This window comes from Sus scrofa, chromosome 10 (assembly GCF_000003025.6).
Source record: "Sus scrofa isolate TJ Tabasco breed Duroc chromosome 10, Sscrofa11.1, whole genome shotgun sequence".
NCBI lineage: Eukaryota > Metazoa > Chordata > Mammalia > Artiodactyla > Suidae > Sus > Sus scrofa.
Genome location: NC_010452.4, coordinates 66996897 through 67022416, shown reverse-complemented (window position 1 = coordinate 67022416; position 25520 = coordinate 66996897). Strand labels below are relative to the sequence as shown.

General features: G+C 59.5%; 1 protein-coding gene across 5 annotated transcripts; it reads right to left on the bottom strand.

Annotated features, from left to right (window-relative positions):
• On the bottom strand, positions 725–25498 carry PITRM1 (pitrilysin metallopeptidase 1). Of its 5 annotated transcripts, none has more exons than XM_021065061.1 (27): positions 25356–25498; positions 22868–22970; positions 20830–20936; positions 20554–20705; positions 19956–20070; positions 19785–19881; positions 19001–19161; positions 17955–18081; positions 17745–17833; positions 17119–17247; positions 16421–16534; positions 16149–16245; positions 15372–15506; positions 14165–14303; positions 9235–9351; positions 7688–7820; positions 6710–6830; positions 6544–6620; positions 6195–6360; positions 5938–6038; positions 4184–4304; positions 3805–3861; positions 3283–3395; positions 2299–2424; positions 1572–1717; positions 1253–1355; positions 725–1178 (listed from the first exon to the last, which is right to left on the bottom strand). In XM_021065061.1, exons 1-27 carry the CDS (start codon positions 25490–25492, stop codon positions 1085–1087), a joined length of 3177 nt encoding a protein of 1058 aa, XP_020920720.1. In that variant the 5' UTR covers positions 25493–25498; the 3' UTR covers positions 725–1084. The 5 variants fall into 5 exon arrangements, with proteins under 5 accessions (XP_020920720.1, XP_020920722.1, XP_020920719.1 ...); XM_021065063.1 differs by having other exon boundaries at positions 22868–22967; positions 25356–25487; XM_021065060.1 differs by having other exon boundaries at positions 5938–6360; positions 22868–22967; positions 25356–25465.

Genomic DNA, 25520 nt, shown 5'->3' with positions numbered 1-25520 from the left:
CCTCGGGGTCGGGGGCAGCTGTTGAGGGTCTGTCAGCAGCGCTGGGGGCGCATCAGGCAAGCGTCTTGTAGGACCTGTGAGAGGCCACGGGCACGGACGAGAGCACACGGAGGAAAGCGGGGCCTCCTCTGGTGACACAAGGCGAGTGAGAACGGGCCCTGCCGGGCGGGAGCGCAGGACTGCCCCCTGCTGTGCGTGACGCCACTTGGGGGGCACGTGTCAGGGAGACGGCTACCCAGCATCTGCAGAGAAAAGCGGGGGCAGAAGCAGAGGCCACGAGTTCAGTTCTGCTCAAGACCCCTCTGTCTGAAACCGCCCCATGGGTGGCGGGTCACAGCCCCAGGCAGACGTCCCCCAGGCCCGGTGTGACCACGCCGCTGGGGAAGTGGAGGCGGAAGGTGGGGCACCTCTGTCTTCTCACTTCCCTTGTGCGTTTTCCCAGGAACTGCTCCAGCAAACTCATTTACAATAATGACTAGGAGTTCCCACTGTGGCTCCGCAGCTTAAGGACCTGACTAGTATCCACGAGGATGCGGGTTCGATCCTGGCCTTGCTCAGTGGGTTAAGGATCTGAGAGCTGTGGTGTAGGTACTAATAATATGGCTTGGAACTGGCGTGGCTGTGGTGTAGGCTGGCAGCTATAGTTCTGATTGCACCTCTAGCCTGGGAACTTCTGCATGCCGTGGGTTAGGCCCTACAAAAGAAAGAAAATTATGAGCACAGGTAGGCCAGAGTCAGCTTTTATTTTTAAAATACATATTCTAGGATTAATAAAGTAAAATAAGCATTTATATAATTAAAAAACCTTAAATTATAGTTTGTGCATCTCCAGCAATCAGTGCGAGACTATTTCTTCAAGACCCTGACCTGCCAGGGCAGACCTTAGGCAAATTCTAAGATACACACATGATCAAGACTTGTCTAAGCAGAAATAACTTAAAGGCTGGATGGAGTTCCCGCTGTGGTGTGGTGGGTTAAGAACCCGACTGCAGGGGCTCGGGCAGCTGCAGACACAGGTGTGAGCCCCGGCCTGGGCGCTGTCGCGGTTACAGCTCAGACGCGATCCCCGGCCTGAGGACACCTGCTATCGTATGATCCAGGATGGGTCCTTCGCGATCCTCGAGTTTTCTGGTCCCAGCAGCGCCACGCCGCGTGTGCTCCTCCCGGTGCCCAGGTACCTAGGGGCGGGCGGGGTCACTGAGGCGCCCGCAGGGGTCGCAGGGTCTCCACCCAAGTCCCCGGTCCAACTCACCTGTTGCTCACGTCCACCAGCCCCTCGCGGCAGACGGCAAAGAGCTGCTCGCGGTGCACCTGCTTCATCTCATCCGAGAGGCCGTACAGGAAGTGGTCCAGCCCTGAGGGCGAGCGGAGGGGAGGGGTGGCAGGTGGCGGCCTCGTGGGTGGCCCTGTTTCTGCCCAAGGTCACACCGCTGACCTTCCCCTCCCGCCTCGGGCAGTCTCCTCCTGGCTGGCCGGAGGCAGGGCCAAGGCGGACCCTGGACCTGCCCAGGACGGGGGAGGGAGGCCAGCGGGGGGCTGACTTCGGTCAAGGGGCCAGGTGTGTCCAGTACCTCTGTCTGAAGGAGCCACGGGAGCGTCCACGCTGGCGAAGACGGAGAGCTTGGCCTCGTCAATGTCCTGCTGCGTGAAGCGCCCGGACCGGGCCCAGTCCACGGCCTCCGCAAAGGACTGCAGCGTCTCCATGGAGCGCGGGTCCCTGGGGACCGAGGAGTCATTTGCACACTCACTAAGGAGCCAACGGGCCAGGCAGAGCCAGGAAGTCGGTGTGGAGACCCAGCCTGTCGCCCCGCTTCACCGCCACACGGAACCCGCCTCGGACCCAGGAGTGGGCCGGGCAGCGACCAGGAGGGAAGAGGACACGCAGCCGGGCGCACGTGTCCTGAGGTCTCAGGCGGCAAGCGCCTCGTCTTCCGCGTCCAGTCTGCATCTGGGCGAGGCCTCGGCGCGGAGAAGAGCCGCCCTTTCCCCGAGGCCCCAGGCCCGGGACGCAGACGCCTGGGGAGCCAGGGCTGTGGAGCTTCCAGGTCAACCTCTGACACAGCCTGGTCCCCAAGCTCCAGGTCCATCTAAGGTCCAGGTTTTCTGTCCCCTCCCGCTGTCCCTAAGACCTGGGAACTGAAAGGACCCTGCTGGGGGTGGGCACACGCTGACGCGGTGACATCAGCGAAAGCGACTTTTCTGGAGTTTGCTCTGCATGAAATGACCCCGGAGACGGAGGGGCCAGTGACCCAGTGACAGACGCCCCCTCCCCACGGGCGCCGGCAGCCAGAGCCCCACCTGTAGGAGAAGAGCGTGAATATCCCACCGTGGCTGAGCCGAGCGCCTCCGCCGTAAGCACCGCCTTTCTCTCGAATTTCCACGTGCAAGAACTTGGCAGTCATCAAGCGGGCCAGGACCTGAAGGCTGAAACGACGAACGCAACGCAAATGAAGAGGAACACGCCGTCGGCAAAGCACAGACGACGGAAACTCAGGAGGTCGGCTGCTTAAGGGACACCCAAGTGAAAACCAGACCAGACCCTCGTGACGTTGTATTTCACATAAAAACCAGGAGAGACACGTGGGGAGGATGCTCTCTGAACCCAGCCTGGATGCCAGGGCCGAGGTGGGGCCGCAGGACGGCCCTCCGAGCCGCCGCCTCCCTCCGCAGCCTCACTGCGCGGGGCTGTCAGCGCCGCAGGTGCATCGCGCAGCAAACAGGCGTCACCGTTATTCAGACCCGCCGCCAGCCCCTGGGCACGTGTGTGCACACGCGTGTGTGCGCATGAGGCCTCCCTGCCTCAGAGAACACCCTCCAACGGCGACTTTCTTTCGATGGGCCCTGTGTCCCCCACTGCTGCCCTGGACGCTCAAGGATGGTTCCAGAAGCGCCTTCACAGGGCAGCCCCGGGGACCCAGGAGGTGACCGGGCAGAGGGCAGGAGCGTGGGGGGGCCCCCACCCTGGGGGCACCGAGAGGTGGGCCAGGCCTGCTGGGACGGGCTCTGCTTCACACATCTTTCTTTAGAAATTTCTATCGTTCCTGTTCCATAAGGAACCGGCTGGGAAACTATAAAACAGTCGGCAAGAAGCCTACGACCCTGCCTCCCGGGGGCGGGGACCCCTTGTTAGGTTACCTTCTGAACCTCCACCCTCCCGTCCATCAGCACAAACGCTCACCACCACCACCACCCCCCGCCCCCCGCCGGCCCAGAGCCAGGGGACCAGCGGACAGGACAGCAGTGTGGGTGGTGACCCTCAGCAGGCGGCCACCCGGCTGGTACCTGGCGTGGTCGGGGTCCGTGTACGGGGCGGTCCTCACACACTCGGCCACGTAGTTCACGGGGAACGGGAGCAGGAAATGCGTCTTCATCTGGCAGGGCTTGAAGGTGGGGTCCTGGGGGCAGAGGCCAGGCCGCGTCACCACGGGGCCCCCGCCAGCCGGGCAGGTGCCTGGCCACCCGCCTGGGATGTGCACACAGTAACAGCCGGGCTGCCAGCCCGCACATGTCCTCCTTCAAACCACGACGACCCAGACTCCACAGGGTCACGCGCTCAGGGACAGGCCACTGCACAGGGCTCGCGGTGTGGCGGAGCGTGACCTCGTCTGCTCGCCTTCCCAGGAAGGGGCTGACCCACCACCACGACCCAAGGCTGGGGGGGGGGGGGGACGTGACACCACACGGCCGTGAAGTCAGGTGGACTGAGCAGCACAAGGCTGAGTCACAGGTTGGGACCCGAGGTGTGTACCCGCCGGGGCGAGGGGCCCGCCCGGAAGCCTGGGGACGCGGCAGGAGGGTCCTCACCGTCACCAGCTTCCTCAGGACTGGGGCGCTCCCGCCGGCTGCGCCAGGGGCGGGTTTCTGAAAGTAAAACGTTTCCACGAGAAATGAGGCGCGTCCCCGCCCCCAGGCAGGCTTTGAGGTTCCCTCGGGACAAGCGTCAGGGCGCGTCCGCTTAAGTGCACAAACGGGGGGCACTTCCTGGCAGCCTCTCGGGGCCGGGGAGCAGCAGGGGGAGGCCAGGGCCTGGGACGGGCCCGAACGACCCAGCGGTCACGGCGCAGGATGGAGGCCCAGCTGCTCTGAGGCTGGCCTGTCCCGCGCCCGGAGGAAGGGACCAGCGAGCGCAGGGTCCCCTCTCTGCAGGGGACGCCCTGCCGGGGTGGGAGACACCAGGCCTCACCTCCACCACCTGCGGGCGCACCGGCTTCCTCTCCTTCTGGCTCCGGCTCAGGCTCCGGACGAAGCCGTCCACGGCCCTCTGGGCCTGAGGCATCTGCTGGGGTGTGGCGTTCACTGCACATCTGTACAAACAAGCGCACAAAGAAAGCCACTGCTGTGAGAGGTGAACCAGCACCTTCTGTATAAAGAACACAAAAATAAGCAGACCAACAAAAAAAAAAAAAATTAAAAGGAATGCCCGTCATGGCGCAGTGGTTAACGAACCCGACTAGGAACCATGAGGTTGCGGGTTCGGTCCCTGCCCTTGTTCAGTGGGTTAAGGATCCGGCGTTGCCGTGAGCTGTGGTGTAGGTTGCAGACGCGGCTCGGATCCCGCGTTGCTGTGGCTCTGGCGTAGGCCGGTGGCTACAGCTCCGATTGGACCCCTAGCCTGGGAGCCTCCATATGCCGTGGGAGCGGCCCAAGAAATGGCAAAAAGACCAAAAAGAAAAAAAAAAAAAAAAAAGCAGACAGTGCTTAAAACAACACTCAGATGTGAAATGGTTACATGGAAACCTGAAAACAAAACCTGCCCGGAGCGAGAGCAAATCGAGGCCACGTCCTCGCCAGGAAGCTGTCAGGGCAGAAACAAGCCTTTCCCTGTCAGCGTCTCACAGCCCATCAAGGGCTGCTTCTGACTAAGCTGCGCTCTCCTGAGGACACGGGGAAGCCTGGGAACAGAATCACTGCCGAGAGGGCTAGGAACCAACCGGTCACTACAGGAGAAAACTGTAAGCAGCCAAAGGACCACCAAGCCCTCAGAAACATCTTACGTGGCTCTTGCCAGTTCCAAAAGGTTCGGCAGGTTAAGAACCCGACTAGTATCCATGAGGACGCGGGTTCGACTCCTGGCCTCACTCAGTGGGTTAAGGATCCAGCATTGCCGTGGCTGTGACACAGGCCGGCAGCTGCAGCTCCGATTCAACCCCTAGCCTGGGAACCTCCATGTGTTTTGGGTGCAGCCCTAAAAAGAGAAAAAAATTCCAGAGTCACAGATCCTGTCACAAGAAAGTTAGCTGAACCACACGGATGCTCACAAGCTGGATCGTTTCTCTTTTGGGCCAGAAGCGCCAGGTCTGCTCTGGCGGAAGCACCAGCAGGTACCCACACAGCAATGGGTCCCCTAGGCCTAGACCGACTGCTATGCACACTGCTCTCACCCTAAACCTGCAAGGCACTGTTCAGTGCAGGGAACAGAAGGCCCATGTGGTAAGCGGGTTCCCCTGGCTGGGCAGAAGGGCTGGCAGAGCCCATGGTGCCTCGGAGAACTGCCAGGAAAAAACCCCGGGCGCCCTCTGCCGAGACCCGCAGGCCAGCCCCAGTCTGCGCTGCTGGTGAGGCGGGGTCGCAAACTCACCGGCTGCTGGCCTTCCAGTCTCGCCCGCGCTGCGGAGGCTGACCCCACACTGGCGCGAAACAGTCCCAAGAGGAACCTCTGCGCCTTGGGGGGGGCGCAGTGAGACGGGGCAGCGCCGCGCTCGTTGACGGAGCACCTGCCGTTTGCCTGGAGCAGCGAGCCCCCCGCAGGCTCCAGGGCCTGAGCAGCTGCGCGCCTCGCACGGCCCAGAGCACGACGCCTTCCCGGGCGCGACACCCGCGTGCAGGATCGACCCTGACCGCCAGCAGACCGTCTGCGTCACCAAGACCGCGGGTGGAAGGCTCGCCAACCCCCGCAGCAGCAGCGGGGGGCGAGGGTCCGACCTCTGCGGCCCCTACCTCAAGCTGTCCCGGTTCAGTAAGTGCTTTTTGATGCGCGGCAGCTTCTTCAGGACGGGCGTGAGGTCAGCCGTCTCCGCGATCCTCTTCATGAGCCTCACCTGAGCCGGGACGGACGGATGAGACCGCGGCCCAGGCAGAGGGGGTCCCCGATGCGGGGCCGCGGGGGCCCGGCCTGGAGAGGGCAGGGGTGGGCCCTGGGCTGGGAAGAGGCGCACGCGCCAGCAGGGCTTTCCCTGGGAGGTGCGGCCCGTCACCTGGTCCATGCCCCCGAAGGCCTCCTGCAGGTCCCCTGCGGACGCCAGGGTCCTGCCCGCCCTGGTGGACGCGTACAGGTGGCCCGAGTCGGGGACGCCGTTGGCCAGCTCCTGGGCCGTCATCTTCACCAGCACGCGGAAGCGCTCCTCCTCCTCCAAGCGGGGGCTGCGGAGACGGAAGCTGCGAAGCGCCTGGGCCGCCCGCACCCCCTTCAGCACGGGGGCGGTCCCAGGACTGTCCTCGGACAGTCCAGCCACAGGCGTCAGTGGTACATTAGCTTAGAGACCAAACACACGGGGAAGCCTGCGCCCGGAGGCCCATCGGACCCGGGCCTCTGCCGCCAGTTACCTGTTAAAGATCTCACTCCACAGACGCATCATGTCGGGGAGGTTTCTGTCGAGGCAGAGAGACGAGAAGAGCACACCCTAAACCAGGGAAGGAGGAGGACGGCAATCAATCACGACGCGACTTCACGGGAAGAAGACCCGGGAGGGACACGGCCCGGCCCTGCTACCTGCTCGTAGGTGTCGAGGTGCGTGTCGTCGGGAAGCACCTGCGGGCTGGCGGCCAGGCCCCCCGTCTTCAGCTCCACCTGCTGCGCCTGCTCCCTGTAGTCGAGGCTGCCGCAGCCCAGCCTGCGCGGGCAGACGCCGGGTCACCGGCGGGCTCTGCACGCCCAGCACACGCGTGCCCGTCCCGCACTGAGCCTCACACAGCCCTGCTCGCCCTCCCACGGCAGCCCCTCCATTACTTGCTGGGGAACCTGCAGGATAAGCCTTTCTGTGTTTTTCAGCAAAGCGGAAGCCACCTCAACACTGACGATGCTTTAGAAGAAACAATCTAATCCCTGCTCCTGAGGCAGGAGACAATTCACACCGTAGTGACTGAGGCCCAAAAGGGCAGGCGGTGGGAGTCATGTCCGCAGAAGGTCCAGGCACCTCCCCGGCACCCGACACAGCAGGTGCAGGGGCCTGTCCCTTCCCCGTGTGCCCGGAGGCAGGAAAGGAACCCAGCCTGCGGCTCTCAGGACGGAGCAGAGGGACGAGGACACGCAGTGGGTGCCCGCCCCAGTCCACGGGCCGAGGCCGGCAAGGCCAGGATCACAGGGTCACGACCCCAGCTCAGCGGGCAGGCCACGCGACGCAGCCTCCCAGGGCGACCCCAGGCCCACATGTCACATTTAGTGACTGGCCTTTCCTGATGAAAATAATGATTCTTTGTAATCCTAAGGCTCGGTGGGTGGGAGCTGCATCCGCGTGACTACGTTTATAAATAGACTCACGTTCCAAATCTTAGTTGGAAAGCGGGATTTTCATCAGGAAAATCCTCACGAATACCCAGCCGAGCTTCCAAACACACCGCGGCACCCCCACGGGATGTGAGACCGAGAGGGGTTCAGTGGGAAGCGCGGAACGGTGCCCAGGGACGACGCGCGAGGAGAGCCGCTCGCAGCGAGGACGCGGGGCCGAGGGCACCTCGGCCGGGCTCTTACTTGGTGAGGACGCTGCAGAAGAGCGGCACGTACGGCCGCAGCTCCTCGGGCACCGTGTTGAGGCTCGCGAAGGCCCTGAAGTAGACCAGGCCGTTGGTGGGCTGGGCGCAGCACTGCACGGGCACGTCCCCAGCTGCGGCACGAAAGGACTTGCTGAATTGTGGCCACGTGACCAACGTTCAATGGTTTTAAAATACTAATGCTTTTCAAGAGTGGAGGTTTCAATTTCGTGTTAGAAAAAACCAATAGCCACTGACTTGCTGTAATTCAGACGCATTTCCCTACTGTGCTTCGATTAGGGCAAACCTCCAAGGCTTCAACGCGGCGACCCGAGCTTCTGGACGCACAAAAGAGCAAGGTCGTCCTGGGCTTTATACCGCCCTGCGTCCCGGCTGCCCCCGCCCCGCCGACACTCAGACCCTCCCTCGTGTCAGCGGGGACCCTGGCAGGTCACGTCCACTACAAGTGACCTCACGTGACCCACCCCGAATGCGCCTCATGGCCCCTAACGAGTCGCATCCCCACCCCAAGAGGACCCGATGGCCACCGCACTCGGAATCCGTCCTGCTCAGCAGGCCTGGCCTCTGGGCCCCGGGGCCCCCGGGCCGCTGTGGGTGCTACTTCTACGTCCCAGCAGCAAGCCCCAGACCACCGCAGAACGAGGCACCGACCAGTGACCGATTCTGTCATGAGCTTCTCGGAGAAACCAAACTGCGGAGGTTAAAGGGTGAGCGGGAGGAGTTCCCGTCATGGCGCAGGGGTTAACGAATCTGACTAGGAACCATGAGGTTGCGGGTTCTATCCCTGCCCTTGCTCAGTGGGTTAGGGATCCGGCGTTGCCGTGAGCCGTGGTGTAGGTTGCAGACGCGGCTCGGATCCCGCGTTGCTGTGGCTCTGGCGTAGGCTGGCGGCTACAGCTCCGATTGGACCCCTAGCCTGGGAGCCTCCATATGCCGCGGGAGCGGCCCAAGAAATGGCAAAAAGCCAAAAAAAAAAAAAAAAAAAAAAAAAAAGGTGAGTGGGAAGCGAACCCGCAGCCCAGAAGCCTGGCCCACAAGAGGCTTCATGGGCGTGGCCACGGGCACACGACTAACTCAGGAGTAGCGAGGAGGTTGGGCCCCGTTACAACAGGCAGGCGGAGACACGTCCCAGAGGGCAAAGGGCATCCTGGGCACAGCCTGAGACCCTCCCTGGACGTGGGACCACGGTGCAAGGCCACCTCCAAACTCCCTGAAAGAGCAGCAGCCGTGTCAGGGCCACAGGGCGTGTCCCCGCGTCCAGCAGAAGCCAGTGACAGGAATGACGCGGGAGGACCCTGGGACAGAGTGACCCCTGTACCCCCTGCAGCAGCCCCGCCTACAGCTGGCGCCCCCCTCCCCCCGCCCCCAAAGGGACACACAGGTCCCGAGTCGCCACCTGCCGTCCATGGAATGTGGACGGCAGGGCTAGACACAGGCTTAGGGCCCCGGAAGTCCTCCCCTTCCCCCAAGGACGCTGCGGTGCAACTGACCGCCAGCCAGGGCGTAGGACCCGCTGTCGCCACTGACCTGCCGTTGCCACCTCCAAGTCCGTGGCCGGGATGCGGGGCTCGATGTCAGACACCTTCAAGGCGGGCAGACAGGACGCGTCCTGCGGCTGACTCTGCTGCGCCTGCAATTCTAAACCTAGACGGGGACACGCGGGTCTCACGGCACCATCCCCTATTTCCCACGGCCTCCGAGGACGTGGGTCCCCAGCGCTGCGGGTTAGGGGCCGCGGGTCCCAGGGAACCAGAGCCCAGCACAGGGGGCCACGCGGCCGGTAGCGCTTCTCCTGCTTGTCACGCTCTGCTCGAGCAGGTTCCCCTCCAGCCCCCACTGCACAGAGACGGACCCTGGGACCGAAACTCGCGGGTCCCGTGGACCCACATCTAGGTCACAGATCACGACAATGTGTGGAACACACTTCTGGGCCCAATCTGATCTCGCACAGACCGGGGCGGGGGGGAGGGTCTCAGGGGCATCCGAGGGCCCCACACCCGCCTCTGAGTTCCCGGCACCAGGTCCCCAGGCCCGCAGAGGGTTGGGGCAGCGGCTCGCGGGCACCCCACCAGGCCCTGTGGAGGCCGCAGGGGCCAGCGCCCCACGCAGCACTCCCCACGACTGTCACCCGGACCAGCCGTCGTTGCCCCCCCACCGTCACCCCGAGTGCCCTGGCCCCTCAGATCTCCCCCTGCCCCCCCCCCCCCCCGCTCTGGTCCTGAGCACTCCTCCCCAAGACTCCCACCCGCCCCCAGGAAACATCAGGCATCAGAGGCCACAAGAGAGCACCCCCCCCACTAGATCACAAGCCGCCCCCTCCCCCGCAAAACTGTGAGCCCGATGTTTCCACCACATCAGTTTCCCATCTCCCTCTGCGTCCGTCTCCGGGCTGGGCTCCGGCTCACAGGTGCCCACACAGCAGACCCACCGACTCGAGGCGACACAAGCATCTGTGAACTGCCCAAGGGCCCTGCACAGGTCCCTGTGGGACACACTTTTAGTGAGGGCCCCGGCCCCCCACGTGCTGGTGCGGACGGAAACACACTGGTTTTCCTAAGACAACACACCTCCGCAGCCAGGCCAGAACCTGCTGACTCAGGGAACGCGGGCCCGCTGCTTAGGCGTGGATCGACCTTCTGTGCTCCAAAGGCTTTAACCACAGACGCAAGACGGCTGGGACCACATCAAACTAAAAAGCTTCCGACAGCAAACGAAACCATCGGCAACGTGAAAAGGTCTGCTACGCAGCCGGAGACAGTATTTGCAAATCAAATGTTATCTGGCAAGGGGCTAATATCCAAAAGAGCTACAGAAATCACTAACAAAAACCAGGGAGTTCCCACTGGGGCTCAGTGGTTTCAAACCCAACTAGTATCCATGAGGACGTGGGTTCGATCCCTGGCCTCGCTCGGTGGGGTCAAGGATCCGGCGTTGCTGTGGCTCTGGTGCAGAGCAGCAGCTGTAGCTGAGATTCGACCCCCAGCCTGGGAGCTTGCATATGCCGAGGGTGTGGTCCTAAAAAGCAACAACGAACAAAATACAAAAAACAATTCAATTTAAAAAGGGGCTGAGGACCTAAACAGGCGTTTTTCCAAAGAGGACGTGCGGGAGGCCCACAGACAGATCAGGAAAAGCTGCTCAACATCACTGGCCCTCAGGGAAACGCAGACCGGAACCCATGAGCTGTCCCCGCGCACCTGTCGGAACAGCCGGGATAGAGACAAGAGGTCACCCGTGTTGGTGACGAGGTGGAGAAACTGAAACCCTGGCGGTGGGAACGCAAATGGTGCAGCCACGATGGAAAAGAGCACGCAGATTCCTCAGGAAACTCCAAGTGGTGGTGGCACAAGCACACACGGGTAAATGGAGCAGGAGGGAACCAGAGACACAGCCACACGCCTACGGCCAGTTACTCTCAGACCCAGGCGAGACCATCCCTGGAGGAAAGACAGTGTCTTCACCAAGCGGCGCTGGGGAGGCCGAGAGCCCCACGGAAGTCAATGACGCCGGAACACACCCACACGCTGCGCACAAAACAAACTCAGGATGGCCCGAAAGCCTCCCGTACAAGACAAGACATCACGGAAGAGACGAGGACAAAGGCCAACACCCTGACACAAATCACGCCAGTGTTTTCTCAGCTCAGTCTCCCAAGCAACAGAAATACAAGCAAACATAAACAAACGGGACTTGACCAAACGTACAAGCTTTGGCACAGCAAAGGAGACCACAAAGAAAATGAAAAACAACCTACAGACGGGGGGGAAGTATCTGCAAATGATGCAACCGATAAGGGATTAATTTCCAAAGTATACAAACAGCTCATACAACTCAATAACAAAAAAAGCAACCCAATCGAAAAGTGGCCAGAAGACCTAAACAGACGTTTCTCCAAAAAGACCCACAGACGGCAAACAAGCACATGAAAAAATGCTCAACATCCCTGATTATTAGAGAACTGCAAATCAAAACTACTCACACCTGTCAGAATGGCCATCGTTAGAAGGTCTACAAATGACGAGTGCTGGAGGGGGTGTGGAGAAAAGAGAACCTTCCTGCACTGTTGGTGGGAGTGTAAATCGGTACAACCACTATGGAAAAGAGTATGGAAGTTCCTCAGAAAACTAAATACAGAACCACCACATGACCCAGCAATCCCATTCCCGGGCACATATCCAGACAAAACCACAATTCAAAAAGATACCTGCACCTGTACGTTCACAGCAGCACTGTTCACAATCGCCAGGACGTGGCAACAGCCTAAATGTCCATCCACAGAGGAACAGACTAAGAAGATGCAGTACACACACACACACACCACACACACACACACGCAGGGGAGTATTACTCGGCCACGAGAAGGAAGGAAATCCTGCCACCTGCAACAGCACAGATGAACCTCAGGGGCATTTTCTCAGTGAAATAAGTCACAACAGAATAAATACCTATGGTCTCACGTACACATGGAATTTAAAAACAAAAACACAAAAAAGCAAGCTCACAGATACAGAGAACAGACTGGTACCTGTGGGGGGAGGGCAACGGATGAAGGGGGTCAAAGGGGCACCTCCCAGCTATAAAACGAGCAAGTCCTGGGGACGGGAGGGACCGCACCGTTACCGCACTGTGTCTGAAAATCGCTCAAAGAATAAACTGTAACCTTCTCTTCACGAGGCAAAACTCCACGCGTGGTGACGAACGTCTCCCAGACGGGCCGTCCCGCAACCTAGACACGTGCAATCTTTACACGTCCGCCTGCACCTCACGGGCCGCTCCTCGGCTACAGTCTTTTAAGAAGGCACGACGGAGCGTGGAGCGTGTCAGCAGGGACGCGTGTCGACAGTATCTGCAGCAACAGGGAGGGACCTGGAGACGATCGCGCCGAGGGAAGTCAGACCAAGACGGACACCGGGTGACGTCACCTACATGCAGAGCTAAAAAGATGATACAAGTGCCCTTCTTCACAAGACAGAACCAGACTCCAGGACACTGGAAACAAACCTGCAGTCACCAAGGGGAAGGGGAGGGCTAATGAGGAGCTTGGGGTTACCAGAGACGCACCCTATGCCTCAAACAGACCAACAAGGACCTACCGCCCAGCACAGGGAAGCACAATCACCATCCTGCAAGGAAGTGCAACGGAAAAGAACACGAGAAAAGACACACATGCACAACTGGACCGCTTCACTGCACGCGAGAAACTACTCCGCACTGGCAACCACCCGCACTGCAATTCAAACAAATTTTTATGAGGGCGCTTAAAGTAACTGCATGTCTAAAGGAGAATTCAGAGAATACAGAACAGGTTAAGCGGAGCTCCCTGGTGGCCGAGTTAGGACCAGCACGTTCAACACGTGGCCTGGGTTCAAGCTGTGGTCTGAGACCTGAGATCACATATCAAGTCGCTACATGCCGTGGCCAAAAAAAAAGAAAGAAAAAGAAAAGAAACAAACCACGGTCACATGCGGACATTAATTTTGTCTCTACGAAATTCAGTCACCTCAAAGTGAGCATGAGCAGAACGGACTGTTTACCCGAAGTCCACACCACCTCCCGGCGAGCCTGACAGATGCTCTGTGCACCCCGTCAGCCTTTTCTCTGTTTCTGTGGGAGTGGAGCGCACGTGCGGTTGTGTGCGCTGCAGGTGTGTGTGCACGGATCTCAGCAGTATGTAAATCACACACAGGAAAATCTGCGAGTTCAAAGGTATAATCGAACGAGCTCTGACAAACGGACAGATGTGCTGCCACCCCAGCCGGCTCCCTGCCCAGCCCCGGCCTCCGGCCTTCTGTCACCGGAGCTCCACCACCAGGGTCGCAGGTGTTCCTTTGTGCCTGCTGACGTCAGCTGGCCTAAAGCTTTGTGCCTCATCGACTGCGAGCATCAGAAGCCGGTGCCCCCCGGGGGGCAGAGGCTGGGCGCGCCCCAGCGCGTGGACCCCGTGTTGGTGGAAATGAGCTGTTTCAAGTTCCACGTGGATGATGCTTCCTGTCTCCCGAGCAAACACTCAGGCCTGGGACTGCTGGGCTGTACAGGAGGTACCTGCTTCCATGAGCACGTGCCTGCACCACACGGGGCTTCGTGGGCAGCTCCGGGCCCGGGCCCCTGCCTGGAATGGCACGGCTGACCCTGCCCACCGGGCCCGTTCCAAGTTAACCACACACTGCCACCCGACACACGCTCAGGGGCCTGTTCCCGCAGCCCCTGCTCAGAGGAGGCATTTGCAAAATCTGTCAAATGAATAAACCTCACAAAGCCGCCGCCTTTCCAGTTCTCCTGCCTTCGGCCGGACCACGGGGTGGACGTGCCGAGAACTGTGGCCATCCTGCTGGGCCTGAACCCTGCACCACCACAGAACTCTGTAGATGTCCACTCACTGGCCGCAGCGAGCCCTGCCCCCGACTCTCGGCTCTGGACAGTGCAGCCTGGGTGAGGACAAGGGGTCACCAAGCCTGACCTTTCTCGTGGAGCCGCTGCTTGTCCTCCGGCGAAAGAGAGCTGACCTTTTGCTTCAGTTTTTCCGCTTCCATCTGCATTTGCTTCTCGGAATACTTGTCATCAGGCGTCATTGATAAAGTCAACTTGTGCTGATTATTCTGCAACAACGAGAGCAACAGAAAAGCCAAATGACACCCAGACTTTAGCAATAAGCCCCACACGCCGCCACCAGGGCGCTCTTGGCCCCACGATTCCGTCTTTCTGTTCACGGCGAAGGTGACAGAACCCGCCCCGAAGGGCTGCGTGCGCGCAGCAAGTCTCACAGTCCAGCTGCTGCGTGGTGACCGCAGGGTCCACGCCGGTACCACCGCCGTCAGAAGCACGGCCACCCTGGCTACTGTGTCTTAACCACACCCAACGCTCCCGTCACACCTTGGTGGCACAAAGAAACTGCTGCACTTTTTAATACCATAAACCCCTGGCTTTGGTCTAATTGAAGATAAAATAATTCAACTTCTATCTAGTCTTCGCCATACTATTCACTTCTCAAAGGCGAGAATTCTCCACTCAGTATTTTATAAATCATGAGCACAAGACGCTGGCCTAACGCACAAAGAAGCATCAGGCGGCTTGGTGTGCCTCCTTGTTTGTTCCAGCAACTGCTGCCACACGCGCGCGACAGCTCACCTGTGACCCCGCGCAGACTGAGGGCTCTGCAGCACGAAGATGCCACACAAAGTGACTGGTAACCCGGGGACCGAGGCCGAGGGCACAGAGCACAGCACTGCTCCTCTAGGCAAGGTCTCAGCACCCCAACCCCACCAGGGACCATCCCCCGGGAACACACACCAAGTACAAAATCCCACAAATCCGGGCAAGCGACCAGAACGTTCACCCACAGAGGCAAGCCTCTCGTGTCCCACACACTCCTACTGACAAACAACAGAAAGAAACACAGGCCGGGTTTGTCACACGTGTGCCTGCACGTACATATACGGACAGAAAACACACAGGCGTGTGTTCAGACAAAAACCAACTTGCATCAGAATCTGGAAAACAGAATTGCTAAAGTTGATATGACCATTTATGTCTGTAATTAATAATCAATAAATTGGTACCTATTTATTATCAGAAATTGACTTACACAACGTCGATTAATATTCCTAACTTCATTATTACAAAATTCAACATCGAAATGAGAGACTTAAGTTCTCCAACTTTCTTACCTTAAAATACTGTTGCACTTTTTCTTGCAAAAACTTTGGATTGTCCTCCAGGCACTTCCTGAACTGCGCCACCTGAGCGCCCAGCTTTAGGAGCTCCACGGGGTCCCCGTCGTGGTTCCAGCAGGAAGCTATGTGCTGCGATGGGGGGCAGGGGGCGCTCAGCACCACGCAGGTGACCCGGGCTGTGTCAGCCCCAAGCACCCGCGGCCCGACACGTCATTCAGACCTGTTTCTACACTTTGAACCGCCAGAGACTAGGGTTCACAAAGTCACGCCCTTCTTCCTCCAGAAGAAGAAAAGCTAAACTCATTTCATACACATTTTTCCCCTAATAAAAAGCTTCGGTAAGCTGTAAAAACTATGTTCTGGAAAATACAATCACCCTCAGATCAACCGTTAGCAGAAATCCCCGTCCATCTAAAGCACTCTGTGTAGGAGTTCCTGCTGTGGCACAGCAGGTTAAGGACCCGGCACTGCCACAGCTGCAGCTCAGATTTGATCCCTGGCCTGGGCACGTCCACATGCGGCAGGAGTGGCCAAAAAAGTCAAAAACTAAGAAGTACTCTGTGTAAATCAATTAGAAAATAAGACACTAAAGAGCTAGCAAGAGACGACGTGTGAAATCGACGTGAATTAACTTTCTAGGGACTCCAAGCCCCAGAACTTCCAAGATGCAAATGAAAGGCTCCGGGAATGAAGAACAATCTATATTTTCAAGAACCACGAATTCCAAAAGTAACCAAGCAAGAGAAACGAGGCGTGACAGCCATCACCCACCAGCGTCAGGGCGAGTCCGAAGCTGACCGACTGGTGCTTCATCTGTATCTCAATCTTATGGAGCAAAGCTTCGATCCGATCAGCTTCAAATCCTTTCCTACAGAAACATCGAGCGCTCAGATGTGAACAGAAATCAGGGTTTCTGAACAACAGGGCAGCAGAGATACTATTCCAACAGCCCGCGTGGACGAACGCGCTGCGCTCTGCCAAGAGCCGCCAGCGGGATCCCCACCCCAGGCCTGAGGACGGGCAGCCCCGAAGAGGACACGCACTCGATGACGCCATCCAGCGTCCTGTCCACGAGGTCGCGGACTGCCCCGACGTCCTCTTCCGCGACCCCCTGCAGGCCCACGCTGAAGTAGGCCTCCCGCGTGCAGCCGTTGTACCTGGAACGCAAACACGGGGACGCGTGAGGTCCCCGCAAGTCTCCATGGGCCCACAAGACGCTCTCCTGCGAAGCCAAACGCGCCGCAGGGCAGGGCACAGCCCGCCACACCCCCAGGGCCTCCCGCGACAGCAGGGACAGCAACGGCCCGAGTATTCGCCCCTCAGACAGGTCGCGGCCACACTCCCGCCCTTTACACGTTTCTAAGAATCCCCACAGTATAAGCTTGAGCCTTACGGCAGAGCGAACCCACAAAGGGCGAACTGCTGAGGTTTACAAACTCTTAAGCTATCAAAGAACATTGAACGACCTGATTCTCAAATCAGGCGGCAAAATGCTGTTCGGAGCTGCCCGAAGGGCTGTCTCGCTGGGTTTGTCTGTTTTGCCAAATGTCCCCTGCAAGGGACGCTACCAGCCTGTCCTGGATCCACAGCCGGGCAGCAAGGGAGCCGCCCTGCGCTACGGGACGTGAGCTCCCACGGCCCTACCCCCTCCCCGCCGTGACAGCCCCAAATGTGCCCAGACTTTGCCGACTGTCACAACGGCCCCCGACGGGGCCCAACGCCTGCCCCGCGCCCGGCATACCCGGCGTCGGGAGAGAAGCCCGTGCCGAGCCCAGACTCGATGAGGGACTGATAGAAGGGGGCGCTGGGGCCGCTGACCAGGAGCGAAGACAGGAGGCTCAGCGTGAAGGCTTCAAACGTGTCGGTGATGCTTCATGTGCGGGGAGGGAGACAAAAAGGGACAGCGGTCGGCCCTTTCAAACGCTTCCAAAAGCATTCAAATCACCGTCGAATCAACGCTTTCGTTGCCCCCCAACTGAAGTTCTAGAAATGCCTGCATTTCAACTTCTATTTTTAACAGCTACGTGGACCAAAAGACCCCCCCAAACCAAAAGCCGTCTTTTTGTTGGCAGAGCGCCGACCCACTGGGATGTGGGGCGGGCTGCTGACCGCAGGCGCCAGGCACTCGGCGTGTGGTCACAACCGCACGTCCCCACGGAGACGAGAACCCCGAGGAGACGGGCCACGCGGCCCAGCCAAGCAGCTGCCGAGGCGGGACGGCCACGGCGCCAGGACAGGGCGCCTTCCCGCCCGCTGGGACTCGAGCCCCGTGTGTCCGGGGCGCTTCCGAGGCCGGAGCCCACGGGGTGGTCCCAGCTCAGCGGCCTCAGGAGCCATCCGCCCCCTGCGCGGGGCTCGGACACTCACTGTGGCAGGAGGAAGCTGACGCTGACGGTGGTCTGTCCCGAGGAGCCGGCGGCCAGCGAGTCCGGGGCGCACGAGATCTGGAACTCTCTCTGGGAGGGACGGGGCGTGGGCGGGGCGGGCCGCGTGAGCAGGTCCAAACGCCCCCCCGGGGGGGACAACCGCCCAAGGGCCCCCAGACGAGCTTCCCTTCCCGAGCCTGGAGACACTCACTGGCTGGTCCCAGGGCTTCTGGGCCGGCACCGCCGTCCGGGGCTCGATTTTCTGAAACTTACTCAGCGCTTCTTCATGAATTTGTCTCAGATGCTGTTCCAGCGGAAAGTTCCCGTACGTGAAGAACCTGAAATTTCGAGAGAACAGCGTACTTCATCTGAGGTCAGACTAGACAGACATCAACACTGGCGCGTGGGCTGCAGCAGACCGAGTGCAGGTCCCCAAGCCCAGTGCCCTCACACGCGCTGCTGCTTCCCCCAAACGCCAGAGAGGCTTCTGCTCTTCTTATAAGATGTGCTTTAAACACACACACACTGCACAAAAGGCCGTTAATGAAATGTAAGTCTGGCCAAAACTGCTCTTCATCTTCAATCCCTGCTACACAGGCGCTACAGGAACCAAGTGAGTTACATATTAAAATGCTTAGACCTTGGAGTTCCCATCGTGGCAGCGGAAATGAGTCCGACTAGGAACCTCATGAGGTTGCAGGTTCGATCCCTGGCCTCGCTCAGTGGGTTAAGGATCCGGTGCTGCCGTGACCTGTAGTGCAGGTTGCAGACACGGCTCGGACCCCGAGTTGCTGTGGCACTGGCGTAGGCGGTGGCTGTAGCTCCGATTCACCCCCTAGCCTGGGAACCTCCATATGCTGCAGGTACAGCCCTAGGGGAAAAAAAAAAAGGTACTATTTTCCCCCTTGAAATAACCTCACGAACGTGGCTTTCCAGGAGTGTTTGATGTATCTGCAAATGTAACCATCAGCATTCCATGAACGATATCTGAAACAAGCTATGGATCAAAAGGTCAGTAGCCAGGGTTCAAGGGTGGCAGCCGCCACTTCTGGGCACCTGTGCAGGGGAGGACCTGCCACCCAGCACAAGGCTGAGAGCAGGGGGGAGGGGGCGGGAGCTGTCAGTGTGGACACGAGGGCGCGCCCAGGAAACGAGGACCTTATCCAAGCGTACAGAGTTAACGGAACCCCTGACCGGGACACAAGGGACGCGGGGCACTCAGCGCAGGGAGCACAAACCCCTCTACAGGCAGCCCACCTGGCGTTGCTGGGGTGGTAGTGGGTGGCGTGGAAGCGCCTCAGCTGCTCCCACGTGAGGTCCGGGATGCACAGGGGGTCCCCTCCAGAGACCACCGCGTACGTGTGGTCGGGAAGCAGTCGGTTCTGAAGGTGCTGCGAGAATATCCTCTCGTTATCCGCCTTCAAGTGAAAAACACACACACGTGAACACCAGTGCCACGTGCTGTCTCCCTGCAATCTAGCCACTTGGCTGTGTCCCAGGCGTGCGCCCACAGCACCCGGCAGGTGGCCTGGCCCTCATGGCACACAGGGACGTCAGCCACGTGTCCTTTTCGGCAGAAAGGTGTGTACGTGGGGTTTTTGGACGCGACGCTGCTGCGCACTAAGAGCCCCCAGGATGCAGCTTTTCCTTTGCGCCACTGGCGGGTTCCTGGGACGCGCCCCCGGCAGGTTCGCCTCGTAGGGGCGGCTCATCTGGAGACGTGAGCCGGAATTAGGCTCTGCAGGCCCCCCAGAGGCTCGGGCCTGAAAGGTGGAAGGGCCAGGCCTCACTCAGGGTGGTCAGGAACAGGTTCGGCCGGCACAGCGGCGGCAGGTTGCGGGCCATGGGGCCCGGCACAGTGGGGGGCTGCTGTCCGGTTCGCTGTCTTGTGGTCCTGCTCAGAGCACTGTCCCCGCTAAGCCAAGTTCTCACAAAGACAATCTAACGACGGCTGGGGACCCAACGGTCCCCAAGCCCACCTGTATGTCACCGTTTACACAGCAGGACAACGTCAACGCCACACAGAAACGAGAACACTCACAAACACGCCCTTCATCTCGTTGAAGACGACTCCTTTGAAGACCAAGGGCGTCTGCGGGTCGCTGGGGTCCTCGTGCTCCAGCCGCCATCCTTCCTGCCTGGAGAGCGACAGTGACCACGAGCCGACAGTGACCTCTGCTCAGGTCCAGATCGCCCCCCGACCACTACGCACCAGAAATCCAGCTCCCGCAAGCAGGGGAAAAAGGCCGCGTCCAGATACACAGACAGGAGGTTCTGGAAGTCCTTGGGGTTTTGTGTGGAGAACGGGTACAGCGTGTAGTCACTAGCTGGACACAAACAAAGAGGCTGTAAAAGACAGCAGTTCCCACACGACCCATGGAGGCAGCTCGATTCGCCCTCACAGCAGGCCCACGCTGGGGCCCCAGCTCGGGACACCTGCGGGCCCAGGGGGACAGCCGGCCGCGAGCGCCCACTGCCCGTGCTCAGCTGCGCTCGGGGCCCACGGCCATGCCCAGCGCCAGCCCCCCACTGCCCCGTGCCCTGCGTCAACACCCAGACGCCAGCGCCAGAGGCTGAGCTTCACGGCAGTGTCCCCCAAGAAAACGGCTGTCCCCCTGTCCAGAAAAACTCAGATGCCTTTCTCCCAAACTCCAGGTTTTATAATCAGCCACCACGTGGCCTTCCTGAGGCGTTACAGACAGAGAAGGGCAGGTCAACCCACAGCCCGCGGGTGCCCGCCCCCCAACCCGAGAGCGGGAGCGGGGGTGGTCCTCGAACCCTCGGCAGCCCCGCAGGGCCGAGCGTCTCACCCGTGAAGGCGTTCATGAACGTGCACAGCGACCTGTTCAGCATCTTGAAGAAGGGGTCCCTGCAGGGGTACCTCTGGGAGCCGCACAGGACCGTGTGCTCCAGGATGTGGGGTGCGCCGCTGCTGTCCGCAGGGGTCGTGCGGAACTGCACGCTGCGGGGGGAAGGCCGGCCTGCGGTCACGGTCACGGGCCTGCTCTGCGGCAGGCGGGGGGTCAGCCCCTGCGCGTCCCCCCAACTTCAAAGCCCCGAGGCGAGGCAGGAGCTGCCGCCCGCACCTGAAGGTGTTGTTTCTGTCCTCCCTGGCCAGGTGCAGGTACTGCGCGCCCGTGCCATCGTGGCTGAGCCTCACGGCCGTCAGGGACAGCTCGGGGACGGCCGTTACCTGAACCAACGGGGGAAAGAGCGGCCGCTGACGCAGCTGGGAAGGTGGCCGGCAGGCCCGGGGCCAGCTCGCTGCGGGAAGCCGGCGGCCCTGCCGGGGGCTGGGGACCGGGGACCAGGCGCCCCACTCCTTCCCAAAGGCTCCCGGCTGCCTGCCCCATCTGCCCCGGTGCCCTGGAGGGAGGAGCCTCCCACTTGAGGCTGCACGCCCAAGGCCCGGGGCCACGAAGTCTGCGGAGACCTCGGAGCCTGGACGCAGACCCTTCTGCCCCCAGGCTGCCGGGGCGCTGGCCTGGAACCTCTGCCCCGAGGGAACTTGGCGAGGGCCGGGGACAGGAGATAAACACGGGACAGACGGGCCTGGGCGCTGAGGGCGGCTCCTGGGACTCGGAGGCTTCCTTTGGGTGACGAGTCCCTGGCGGTGAGCGGGGACTGTCCCCAGCTCCCAGCGGGAGGGCCTGGGGGGCACCAATCATTCCCCATGAAGCCAACCCATCCTCTCTCCACCGAGGAGTGTTGGGGGGGGGGGCGAGACCTTCATGTAAGTTCCACTGTCCTTGCACTGAAGCGACTGTGTCAAGCCCCGCTCCAGCCACCGGCCTTGCTGATGCGACTGGCTGGCAGAGTGAGAGCAGCACCCTGGAGGCCCTGCCACAAAATGCTCCGCGAGCAGCCTGGCGAGGCCCACCTGATCCAGAGCTGAGATTTCTGGGTACCTCAGTGTGCTGCTGTGCTTGCTAAGACGTGATTCATGTATTTAAAACTGGCTGCCCCATAACAGGGAGCTCCTGCTGCAGCTCAGCAGGTTAAGAACCCGTCTCTGTTAAGGACGTGGGTTCGATCCCTGGCCTCGCTCAGAGGGTTAAGGATCTGGCACTGCCGCAAGTTGTGGAGAAGGTCGCAGGTGCAGCTGGGATCTGGCGCAGCTGGGGCTGTGGCCTGAAGCTGCAGCTCAGATTTGACCCTTAGCCTGGGAACATCCATATGTCACAGGTGGGGCCCTAAAAATAAAAATAAATAAAAACAAGTCTGTCCCATAACAGCTTTCACAGTGACTATTTTGCCAAAAGGATCATGGCTTATCCTCAATTAAGTTTCCATAAAACCTGAGACATAAAGGAAAAGAACTAAAGCCTCTGAACGAGGTCTCATTAACCCTGACGCTATCAGAAACCCGACATCTTCTGAGCGCCTTTAGGCGCCTCACAAACGCTCTCGCCCGTGACCACAAACTCAAACGGCTCTCCTGGACCCTGCTGTGCCCCCTGCCCCTCACTGGCCCTGCTCCTGGCACACCCCACCCATGCCCACCCCACCCGGCAGACCCCTCTCCTGCGTCTTCCTCATACCCCCTGCCCTCCTTGCCCTGTTCCTCCTGCCGTAGCCGCACACGCGTCCTGGGCTATGGGCTGCTTTCCTCTGTAGGTTAGAGAGGCAGGCACAGCGTGCAGCCCACAGCCAGTCACTCACGTGATGTACATCGCTTTCAATTACTGCGTTAGAGAAACTACGCCAAAGTTTAAATGCAACAAAACAAGGACCAAATGAAACCCGCTTGAACACCAACTTCAGCAACCACAGGCCCGTCATCTCTTTTCTGTTTCTGAAACCTCATGGCTCAAAACCAGAAAAATTTTGCCTACGTTTGGAGCAAACTCAGCTCAGCTGATGGCAAAACCTGACCTGAACAGATGTGGGGCCTTCTGTCTTTCTTGCAGCAGCCAGTGTGAGCCATCCTGTCTGATGCAGAAACTTTCCAAGAACAGAAAAGGGGTCAGGGATGGGTACTCACTCAAGAGTGAGGCAGTCCTTTCCTCTGCAAACTCTGCTCCTTTGAGGGCCTGCTGTGAAGCGGGGGAGCCAGGGCCTGGGGACGCGGAGGAAAACCAAAACCCAGGAAGCCTGGGCTCTGGGGCCTCACCGGTTACCTACCTGGCTGACAGTGAACCCGTGGAGCTTCTCTCCGACCTGGTACCGCAGCGCCCTCTCACAGGCCGCGCTGCTCTCCCACCTCCATGCTCTGAGGTCCGCGCTGCTGCGTTTAAGGAAAGTTATCAAAGTGAGACTGATTTGCAGGAAGACTGGCTACACAACTCAGCAACATGGCAAAGATGTTGCCGTGTGAGAAAGAATTCAAAGAAAAACTTAAAACTTGCATCTTCCAAACACTTCCCTAAAAATTTCCACTGAAGTTCTTTCAACTTTATCTCAATTCAGCTAAAGGCTCATCAGATCAACTAATTAAATATTGAGAACCTTTAATTTGCATATATCATGTATAACTGGAATACAGTATGACACCCATTTTTCCCTTACGTATTTAAAAAAACGACTCGCACACCTGCACTCACACACCAGTACACATGCCTAACAACGTGAACACCACTCGTGAGCGCCCCAAGCCCCTCGCCCAGAAGGACAACAGAGAAACCAGAAATTAGGGACTATTCAGTTGAGAAACTCAGTCCTAAGAATGATGTGGGCACGTGATGCTGAACCCCCAAAACACAAAAGACACGGTATGCCTCTGAGTAGGTACTAAGAGGTAACACAATAGGAATGTGTACGGGTGGTAAAAATACTAAGAAAAGCAAGGAAATGGTTTCTGTAAACCAGAAGAGAGATTTCATTTAAGAGAGGAAGAGTTGGGGTAATCTTAAACTGGGTAATGGCGACACAATTTATTTTTAAGGAATTTTTCTCTCAACTGTATTATGCATTTCATGGAATATTCTACACTGAGAAAATATTCCACTTACAGAAAATATGCACAGAAAACACCGATTCATTCGAAAACAAGCAATATTATGGCGATATTCTATAAAAACACAATATTTCACTCACTGATTTAGCAAACTCTAGAATTACGGGAAAGAGGATTTTAACCCAAAGACACCAAAAGGGCACCCCCAAACCTGACCCCCTCCCCCATCACTTCTTTCCCTGGTCTAACACCAGATAAACTCCACCATGAAATAAACAATTAGCATGAAACTAAACAATTTATCTTTCCTTTTTTTTTTCCTCTTTAAGGCTGCATCCACACATGTGGAAGTTCCCAGGCCAGGGATTGAATCCAAGCTGCAGCTGTGGCCACATCGGATCCTTTAACCCACCACACCGAGCCAGGGTCAAACTAGAACCTCCACAGCAACAAGCTGCTACAGTCAGATTCTTCACCCACTGCGCCACAGTGGAAACTCCAGCAATTCATCTTTCTTTAAAAAGTGAAATGTGGGAGTTCCCGTCGTGGCTCAGAGGGTTAAGGCCCCAAAACTGTCTCCATGGGGATGTGGGTTCCATCCCTGGCCTCACTCAGTGGGTTAAGGATCCGGCGTTGCCATGAGCTGTGGCGTAGATCACAGCTACATCTCTGATTCGGCCTGCCTGTGGCTGTGGTGTAGGCCCTCAGCTGTGGCTCCAATTTGACCCCCCGCCTAGGAACTTCCATAAGCCTCAGGTGCCATTAAAAAGAAAAAAAACAAAAGTAAAATGTCACGACTTTTTACAAACTCAAAGGGAAGGACGCTCATTCATAGTTCGAAATTAAGTGCATTCTTTTCCCATAGACCTAGTCATTAAACGAGAAGTTCCATTCCCAGAGGCTCCACTCCCACCAAAAATGCAGGTTAAGTGCAGGTGCAGAAGCCTCAGGCCTCCTCGCCCCCGCCCCCCAACTACAGGGAAATGGGAGCAAACGACTCTTCAGACCCAAAACTACCGGTTCCTTTTACTCCTCGCATTAAAATCCTCATCAATGACAGTCCCTCAAAAGCCCCGACAACCTGCGGGCAGGGCCACCCGCTCTGGGGTCGCCTGAGGACCTGGAGGCAGAGGGGGTCAGGCCAGGTCTTCTAGGGCTTTACCCCAGGGTTCCCTGGCTGCACCACCCAACCCTAAGCCGACAGGGCACCCTTCCCTTTGGGGGAGCTACCGGGACTGGGCTGGGGCGGCCGCGGCAGAGGGGCCGCTCTGCCACCCTGAGGGGCTAAAGGAGCCCCCCACCCAGGCCCTGCTGGGGGGCTCCGGGGCAGGAGCCCCCCCCCAGGCCCTGCTGGGGGGCTCCGGGGCAGGAGCCCCCCCCCAGGCCCTGCTGGGGGGCTCCGGGGCAGGAGCCCCCCCCCAGGCCCTGCTGGGGGGCTCCGGGGCAGGAGCCCCCCGCCCAGGCCCTGCTGGGGGGCTCCGGGGCAGGAGCCCCCCGCCCAGGCCCTGCTGGGGGGCTCCGGGGCAGGAGCCCCCCGCCCAGGCCCTGCTGGGGTGCTCCGGGGCAGGAGCCCCCAGGGGAGGGGTTTCAGGGGGCAGGAGACCCAGAACAGGGCCCTAACCCAGGAGCCTCCGCCGCCCGCCCGCCGGCGTCCCTCCCTCCGGGCGACTTCCTGCGCCTCCCCACACCCCCGCCGCCACCGCCACCGCGTCGCACCGGCCGCCGAGGCCCCGCAGCGCGCCCCTCGCCCTCCAGCCGCTGCGCCACATGGCCGAGGACCAGCACGGCGGCCGCCGCGACCCCGCTGATCCCGACGCACGGCCTGGGGCGGGACGCGCCGGCCGCCACCCCATTGGTCCGTGCTCAGGGGGACGCCCTCTC

Excerpts from the sequence above, each read along its gene's own strand:
- PITRM1 (XM_021065060.1), bottom strand. The coding sequence starts at position 25,408 with ATGTGGCGCAGCGGCTGGAGGGCGAGGGGCGCGCTGCGGGGCCTCGGC. Across the intron at positions 19,882-19,955 it reads TTGCGGGAGCTGGATTTCTG|GCAGGAAGGATGGCGGCTGG; the intron begins GTGCGTAGTGGT and ends GTCGCTCTCCAG. Across the intron at positions 2,425-3,282 it reads ACGGACCCCGACCACGCCAG|CCTTCAGGTCCTGGCCCGCT; the intron begins GTACCAGCCGGG and ends TCGTCGTTTCAG.